The sequence below is a fragment of the Nanorana parkeri genome, unplaced genomic scaffold (genome assembly GCF_000935625.1).
Source record: "Nanorana parkeri isolate BGI_ZX_2015 unplaced genomic scaffold, ASM93562v1 scaffold405, whole genome shotgun sequence".
NCBI lineage: Eukaryota > Metazoa > Chordata > Amphibia > Anura > Dicroglossidae > Nanorana > Nanorana parkeri.
In genome coordinates, this window is record NW_017306673.1 from 138822 (window position 1) to 148115 (window position 9294).

Genomic DNA, 9294 nt, shown 5'->3' on the forward strand with positions numbered 1-9294 from the left:
GTTGAGGGGGGGGGGGGGAGGAGTGTGTGTCACATGCCCTGCCCCCTGCAGTGCACACCATCTGGCTGGGATGCTGGGTGTGAGGCTTGGCAGGTGAGCCCAAATGAGGAGGGCGGGTAATAACAGTTAGCAGTTATAATAAAATAAATAACTGCTGTTATTTAATTTAATTAGAAAAGTGGATTATAATGGGGAACATTACGCTGTAATGTTCCCTATTATAATCTATTTCTCTGTTCTCTCAAAGTTTGTGACTCGGTTGGAATGTGTGAGCGGAGACATGGTGATCAATGATTTGTACTCTGAATGGTCTGAGGTTGTTAGTGGTGTCCCCCCAAGGTTCAGTGTTGGGCCCCTTTCTGTTTAACCTATTTATAAATGACATAGAATTGGGGATTAAAAGTACTATTTCTGTGTTTGCAGATGACACCAAGTTATGTAGTGGAATACAGTCCTTACAGGATGTCTCCAACTTACAAACAGATCTGAATGCAACTATTTGGCAAATGAGGCTTAATGTTGATAAATGTAAAGTTCTGCACTTGGGGACTAAAAACATGGATATGTCATACAATCTAGGGGGAGTATGTTTGGGGGAGTCAATGATGGAGAAAGATCTGGGTGTTCTGGTAGATCATAGACTCAATAATAGCATGCAATGTCAAGATGCAGTTTCTAAAGCAAGCAAAATACTTTCTTGTATTATACGAGGTCTCTAGACTCCAGAGACAGAGACATAATCCTGCCCCTCTACAAAGCATTAGTAAGACCTCATCTGGAATATGCGGTTCAGGTTTGGGCACCAGTTCACACAAAGGATGTTGTGGAACTGGAGAAAGGGCAGAGAAGGGCGACCAAACTCATAAGAGGCACGGAGGAGCTCAACTATGAGGAAAGATTAGCTGACCTGAATTTGTTCTCTCTGGTGAAGAGACGATTAAGGGGGGACATGATCACCATGTACAAATACATAAATGGTCCATATAAAGAACTTGGTGCCAAATGATTCACGTTAAGGTCACTGCAAAGGACAAGGGGGCACTCTTTGCGTCTGGAGGAAAAGAGGTTTAACCTTTGCATAGGGATGGGATTCTTCACAGTTAGAGCTGTGAAAATGTGGAATAGACTCCCCCAGGAGCTTGTTCTAGCTAACTCGGTTAATTGTTTTAAAAAACATCTGGATGTATTCCTAAATGCACAGAATATTACTGGATATTGAGTTCTTAGAGGTATATTAAGCATCAGAGATTGTTGATCCAGGGAATATCTGATTGCCTTAGGGGATCAGGAAGGAATTATTTCACCTGTTGGAGTAAATTGAACCATGCTTTATAGGTTTTTTTTTGCCTTCCTCTGGATCAACATTGGGTAATTGTGGGCATAGTGTTCTGTTTAGGCTTTTCTTCTTTTTTTTCTTTGTATCTCTATAGGTTGGACTTGATGGACTTGTGTCTCTTTTCAACCTGACTAACTATGTAACTATGAGACATGGTCACACATTTCAATGTAATCCCGCCCAGTTTGTGACTAGGTTGGAATGAGTGAGCGGAGACATGGTCACACATTTCAATGTAATCCCGCCCAGTTTTTTGGCAGTGGAATGTTTGGCCACCAATAGGTGAAGAATTCCAACGCTTTCTCAGCTGTTCCAGGGCAGATCGGCATTGCAAATCGTATGTGCAGGAGAACTGATCTGCCCTGGAACAGCTAATCGGTCCTGAAATGTCACTTCTATCCGACTTTGAGTGGGGTGGAATGTGAGATCGCACTCACAGAGTCGGATAGAAGTGACATATCAGGACCGATCAGCTGTTCCAGGGCAGATCAGTTCTCCTGCACATACCATCTGTGATGCCTATCTGCCCTGGAACAGCTGAGAAAGCATTGGAATGCTTTACCTATTGGCGGTCACACATTCCACCGCCAAAAAACTGGGCGGGAGTACATTGAAATGTGTGACCACGTTACACATTGTAACATACTCACAAACTTTGATAGAACACCGCCATCAGGGGGGTATGGCCGGTACCCATTTAAGGGGTCTGGGCAGCCTCTTACATGAGTATCAGCTCTACCAGGGGTGGCATGGCAGAAGTGGCAAGGGAGGGGGTGGAGGAGGCCAGGTCCCAGCAGCAGCAGGTAAGAGGAGTTGGGAGAAGGTGCAGGGACCCCGGCGACCAGAGGCCCTGCAGAGCCCACCATAGAGAGTCTCAGATGGGCTGTGCAGGATCTATGGTGTGCACTGCGGGGTCACACTCAGGCGGGCTCTGCGGGGTCTCAGGTAAGTCCAGAGTCCAGCGCGTTACTAAGCCCCGAGTCCAGTGCGTTACTAAGCCCCGAGTCCAGTGCGTTACTTAGCCCAGAGTCCAGTGCGTTACTTAGCCCTGAATCCAGTGCGTTACTTAGCCCAGAGTCCAGTGCGTTACTTAGCCCAGAGTCCAGTGCGTTACTAAGCCCAGAGTCCAGTGCGTTACTAAGCCCCGAGTCCATCGCGTTACTAAGCCCCGAGTCCAGCTCATTACTAAGCCCAGAGTCCATCGCGTTACTAAGCCCAGAGTCCATCGCGTTTCTAAGCCCACATATACCTATATACAGTACATGCTATACATAGCATAAACGTAAAAAACTATATATGCAGGGTTATCTTCATTTTAGATGTCAAAAGGGTTTTGTGGCTCCCGGTGTTTTCTTTTCTGTAGGAAACGGGTCCAAATGGCTCTTTGAGTGTTTATGGTTGCTGACCCCTGCACTAGGGGCATCTATGATGCAAAACCTTCTCAAGCCAGAAATGTGTTATATTGTTACAAATACAGACCCATGATAGAAACGAGAAGGCCTAATAATTAGTCAGTATCTTTACTGTAAGAACATTTATGCTACTAGTCTGTACACAATTCAAAAACCTTTTGGGCACAATATACTAGGGCAGTCAGTGCAATGAAATTGTGTAGTCTTTTGCGTTGTGTGTCTTCTTTGCGGACCAATACTATGGGAGATGAAGTCCTTAGAGTCCCTGGAGGGAGCAGTGCAAGCTCTTGCCCACTCAGATCGACCTGATAATGGCAACATGGATCGGACTGCCAGGAGACACCATAAAGGGCTGCGCATACCACACTTAAGGCTCCAGCTGGTAGTCCTAAATAATGAGCAGAGGAGCTAGGAAGGCCAAGGGGTGTCAAAAGACAAACAATTCCTGTCACAACTGAAGTTCTGTGTAGGCAATTGCCCACTGAAATCCAGCGGGCAGTCTCATCTCCCAGGCGTGCTGGTTCAATTACAATATATCGATACTGGTGTTCCAGTGCAGCATCTAATTCTGCTTCAAACTGTTCTTGGGGGAAGTCGCCATCATAAACTTCATGAATGACATAGTAATCCATATGTGGCAGATGAATCCTGCAAAACATAAAAGGGAAAAACAAGCTTGTTAGAATTTTTAAGCCCCTCTATTCCTAAAATCACATTGAAAAACAAAAGCGCCCCCTGCAAAGAGTTCATACTTACCTCTCCCATCACTGATCTTCACTCACCTGCAAAGCTACCATAGCAGAGGAACCATCAGCATTCAAAACTCTTCCTGATGTGTTGGATGCTTGGCTATTTTCAGTGGTTTGATCCGCCAACCCCTACGTCACTACTATTCCCTGTACTGTCATAAAGGGAACTAGAACTCTTTTTCTGGCCATTTCTACACATTTCTGGTGACAATCTCCTGAGTTTAACCCCTTCGTGACGGGAGACGTACTGTACGTCCAGCCACAAAGGGACCAAATGACTCGTCACGTACACTGTACGTGACGAGTTATTTGCTGCACTAGAAGGCTGCTAACCGCTGAGAATCAGCGGTTACCTTTCAGTAATGGATGTCTAACTATCTAGAGATCCATTACTGAAAGGGTTAACCTTTTTCAGACACCCGATACCTTAATATCGGGTGTCTGAGAGTCACAGCAAAGCGGACACACATGTCGGCTTTTGCCGGCATTCTGACAGCTCGTATAGATCGAGAGATAGGCTGGGTTCACACCTAGGCGTATTGCAAAAGCGTGTCTGTCGTGCGACCGTCGCGCGTTTTTTTAACCGCGATTCGGGGTAAAAAAGACGCGCGACCGTCGCGCGATTCCAAAGGCTACTTGGCTGTATTCCAATGGAAAACGCCCTACAAAACGGCCCAAAGTAGTGCCTGTACCTTTTCAGGCGTGGGCCGTTTTGTATATATATATAATTTGTGAGGGTGCACTTTGTAAGAAAGTATATTACTGACGTGGAAGAATCACACAGCAAAAATGTCAAGTGTGTCAGTCATTTACAAACAGAAACCAAAAACAAGCTCATTCATGAAGGGGTTAAGTCACAAACTCTTGTGAAAGGTTTGCATCTAAGAGAAGCATGTAGGTTACGGTTGCAGAGCTCCTTCTGAAAATGCTGCCTGTTATGCTGATCATCTGGCTTCTGTACTTTGATTCACTGACCCAAAGCAACTAAGCAGATCAAGAAAGAGTAAAGAAGGAAGTGTTACTGGTTCAGGCCAGTGACACAAAGTACTGAAGCCAAAGGGGTCATTGTGATAGCCAGACAACTAGAATACGAACAGAATGGCCAGCAAGGGCAGCCTACATATTCTGCTCAGGACAGGTTTCCTTGAAATGTCTGGTAAAGTAATCAGAGAGGCACTTAATAAAAACTGGAGCAGACAGAATCTGGAGCAGTTGTCCGTGGCAACCAATCAGCTTCCCCCCTTCATTTTAAAGCTTAAGTGGACAAACTAAGGATAGATGCTGATTGGTTACTATAGGCATTTGATCCAGATTCTGTCTGCTTCAGTTTTGATGAATTCCTACTGCAGTGGGTAATGTTGAAGGTTCCACTTTAATGTGATGTCACTGTTCACTTCCTATGCACAGATCAATACTTCCCGAGTTTTGACAGGCCCGGACTCTATTGTTTGTTTACATGCTGTGTTGGACGTCTTCTTCTCCTGGACGCACCTGCACAGTACATCCGTGTTGGCTTCTATCGTGTTTGTCTACCTATGTCTCCTGGATGGGATATGAGCCCCATAGAAGTCAATAGGGATGTACTGTGCAAGTGCGACCAGAAGACAACACAACGCTGGATGTAAACAATCCACGGAGTCTGGGAACTCGAGAAGTATTCATCTCTGCACGTGGAGGGAGTGAGCAGTGATATCACCTTAAAGGGGTCTCTAGCATAGGTGACCTTTGTTTTAAAGCGTACTCATCCTTTAAGAAGATTTTGTGTTTTAATTACACAAAATGTACACCCTGCAGATACCCCTCCCTGTATTGGAAGGGTTAAACTCTTGATAAGTCTGGATGTAGAGGAAGAAGTTGTAATAATAACCTTGTTCCCCTGCTCATCTCTTCTCTCCGACGCTCCGGGTTGTGGGCGATCCAACGCCGTCTTCACATACAATGGTCGACTATTAGTTCTGGATTGTACTTGATGACATCAGCACGCCACCGCCGGTTAGAGTGTCTTAGAGAAGAGACTTCAGAGTATCGGTCACAGAGATGGATGGAGCCTGTGGGAATGAGGAATGTGAATACATTATTCTTCTACCCCTAGACTTGGCAAGCATTTAACCCATGCAGTGCTGGGGGGGGGGGGGTTTTCTTTTTTCCTGCCTGGAGTGGGGCTTTAACACACAAACACAAGTGTAATAATAATAATAATAATAATAATACACAACTCTGCAAATGTCTCAGAATTGTATAAAGAACTTTTGATGAAGACTTGGAAATAAATAAATAGCTGGTAAACATCTGCACACAACCGCTGTGCTGCACAATGTCAGGTCACATTTTATTCATACAATCTGCCACCCATATAATAATGACATGTGATCACGTGAGAAAAGATTATCGATCGTTACAAATCTCCATTATGACGGGTTAGTAGTAGCGAGCTGTCAATGTCAGGGTCGCAGCACATACGATCTGTCAAGGACAAACCATGGAGAGTGTCCTGGTAGAGGAGACATGGGAAGGAGGAGCAGGACGGACATGCCTCACATCCACCATAGCCTGAGCGGGGCCCCTGTCTGTGCTGGGGGGGCAGATAAAGGGCCCCCAGTGTAAGGAGAATGAGGAGAGACACTGCACAACGGGCACAGTTCGGGATGTCAGAAATAAAACATTACAAAGTCTAAGTCATAGATACACGGAGAGCTCGGAGCCATGTACAATGCACATAATGAAATAACGATGTGATTAGCAATACCCTCTGACCTCTCCGCTACCTCCAGCGCCGCCATTTTAGCCGTGCTTCAGGCTGCACGAACGCCATCTCCAGGCGCCTGCGTCACTATGGAAGCGGAGTGTAACCAGAACCGGCCCGGGGGGTGTCCTCCATTATCCTGGCCTGTCCTCACTATGAAGCCCCGGCATCCATCTTGTCAGAGACTACTGCCAACAGCCGCTGGACGCTGGGGGGCGACTCATCCCTCCTCATAACCAGCCATGGCGGGGCCCGCTCCTCACAGCTGGAGGAATGAATGGCCCTGCTTTGTTCTGTGACATGACAGAAAAAATGGCCTGGCCCATTACAACTTTGCCTTTTAATAAGGCAAATGCGTTACCACATGCATGTTAACGCATTAACACGAGACTGAACACGCAGCATTTTGTTCTGGCGCAGGGCACCACAATGCACGGTAGCGCATTCCCATGTGTTGTGGCGTGTTGCAACACATGTGCATCAGAGTTTTGCTGCCTTCATGCATTGAGGTGCCATTCAAAATGAATGTATGTAACATGCTGTAATGCACTGCAATGCCAAACTGTGTTTTGGCCTTTATGGATTTGTGACATGTTTGGAGAAATGTACTTGGTTTAGGCCTCATTTCCACCATTTCTTGTGTGCTGTGTTAACACATCAACATGCATTAGATTAGAGCAGCCCATTCATTATGAATGGACTACCAATGCAGAAGAACGGACATGTTTTTCCAATGCAGCACTCAGCAATGCATGGTAGTGGTTTACTATGCCTTGTGGTGCACTGCAACATGTGTGCATTGGGGCTGTGTTTCCTTTGTGTGTTGGGGTTCCATTCCGAATAAAAGCGCACAACCTGCCACAATGCACTGCATTACAAAAGTGTGTTCTGACCTTATGGTTCAGTTAGATGTTTGCAGAAAGGTCCCTCCTTTTATATTTCTGTATACCGGTTGGGGAAAGGTCCCTCTTTTATATTTCTGTATAACGGTTGGGGAAAGGTCTCCCATTTATATTTCAGTAACATGGTTGGGGAAAGGTCCCTCTTTTATATTGCTGTACAACGGTCTCCCCTTTATATTTCTGTAACATGGTTGGTGAAAGGTCTCTCCTTTATGGTTCTGTAAAATGGTTGGGGAAATGCCCCTCCTTTATATTTCTGTAACATGGTCAGGGAAAGGTCCCTCCTTTATGGTTCTGTAAATGGTTGGTGAAAGGTCTCTCCTTTATATTTCTGTAACATGGTTGGTGAAAGGTCTCTCCTTTATGGTTCTGTAAAATGGTTGGGGAAATGACTCTCCATTATATTTCTGTAACACGGGTGGGGAAATGTCCCTCCTTTATATTTCTGTAACATGGTTGGGGAAAGGTCCCTCATTTATGGTTCTGTAAAATGATTGGGGAAAGGCCCCTCCTTTTATATTTCTGTAACATGGTTGGGGAAAAGTCTCTCCTTTAGAGCTGCAGCTAACGATTATTATATGGTTGGGGAAAGGTCCCTCCTTTTATGTTTCTGTAAAACGGTTGGGGAAGGGTCTCTCCTTCATATTTCTGTAACACGGTTACATCCCCCTTACCCCGGCTCGTTCTCCAGTGACGACGGAAAGCTGTCTCCAACCATACACTGCTTTCCTGATCTGTGCAGAAGGCTGAGCAGGGCGTTGTGGAAGGAGAGCTCAGCCTCAGGGCCGGCCTTAGGCCTTTAGGCGCCCTGTGCGAGAAAGCTTTACAGCGCCCCTCAGTGACCACACCCCTCAGTGACCACACCCTTTAGTGGCCACACCCCCGTAACCACACCCATTTCCCCCAATATGCGCACCAATTAAAGACTTACCTTAACTTGTAGGCACAATATAAGTATTCTTATCAAATAAAAAGTGCCATTTTCGGAAAATGTGTTTCGGTGGCCAAAATTTTTGGTGCACCCCTTCGTGCTAGTTGCAGGGGCCTCCCGTGTTGTGGGTTCTGCATTCCAGGGACAGTGAACCTGAGGAGCACATGACAGGGTTTTCCAGGGCAGCCCCCACCTGTCCTTGAGTTTGCCGCGCTGCGAAAAGGCCTGAGGTTTCCTTCATGAATGTATGGCAACCATCCTCCTGGTGTAGTGGTCTCAGTGGAGTCCTCCCTAGTATATACTGCTGCCCTGACTCCTGGTTTTACATGGGCTAAGGTTTATTCTTACCTTGCGGCCTGGAACTCCAGGTTTGAAGGTGGATTCAGCGTGCACTGCCGCCCCTCTGTCGCCGCCAGGCACCTCTATCCTGGCCATATAAACCCCGGCGGCCAGTGGCGTTACGAGGCGACTCGTGTGCGCGGTAGTTGAAGAGTGGAAAGGCAGTAGTTAGATGGCATTTTTTCTGCACAGGTTTCCGTCATTGGTCTTCTCCATGTGGTAAGGGCAACTTCCGGAAGAAGTATGGTGGCAGGAGGAGGTGACGAAGCAGGCGGAAGTGACGTGGCAGGGTGACGCACTTCCGGGCCGACAATACTTATGGCCGCAAAGTAATACGCCCATTCAGCCGCTCGGTCCACGCTACGGAAAGTGGTCGGTAACCAGGAGGATGGGAGAAGCAGCAGGACGCAGAAACCGTGCATTTTCCACACCTGCAAGGTAAGGCATCAGGAGCGGGGGACAGGAGCTGGAGTCATCATTGCAGATGATACCTCTAAGCACAGACTCGAATACTACAGCAGTTTTTTTTTCTGATCTGGTGGATCCAACTGCTAGCAGTTTTAAGGTAGGTGGAGAGAAAAAAATGTTAATCTCCTTTCCTATCTGTACTCTCTGCGCATGGGGACTTGTCTGAGTATGAGGGGTTGGGTCGGCACACTATTTCGGGGATAACAATCCGTGGGGCTATTTTTATGATACTCAATAGAGGCTCTGGTGTTGTGTTTTTCAGACCAAGGCCTCTGAAGAAAGATCCCTGCTCTCTTCAGTCATCACACATGCCCAAAGCAAAAGATGTGCCACCTGCAATGTTAGATATCCTTCCTCTTGTATGAAGCCGCTTTGCCAGTCCTGTGTGGGGAAGCTAGTGGTGGATGAATCTTC

The 9294-nt window shown here is 46.5% G+C and overlaps 1 protein-coding gene across 2 annotated transcripts; it reads right to left on the reverse strand.

The window, feature by feature from the left end:
* Positions 1-2846: 2846 nt before the first annotated feature.
* LOC108789540 (transmembrane protein 11, mitochondrial-like) lies at positions 2847-6430 on the reverse strand. 2 transcript variants are annotated; one of them, XM_018559582.1, is made up of 2 exons: positions 6252-6430; positions 2847-3396 (listed from the first exon to the last, which is right to left on the reverse strand). In XM_018559582.1, exons 1-2 carry the CDS (start codon positions 6275-6277, stop codon positions 2880-2882), a joined length of 543 nt encoding a protein of 180 aa, XP_018415084.1. In that variant the 5' UTR covers positions 6278-6430; the 3' UTR covers positions 2847-2879. The 2 variants fall into 2 exon arrangements, with proteins under 2 accessions (XP_018415084.1, XP_018415085.1); XM_018559583.1 differs by having other exon boundaries at positions 6244-6430.
* Between the last annotated feature and the right edge of the window lie 2864 nt (positions 6431-9294).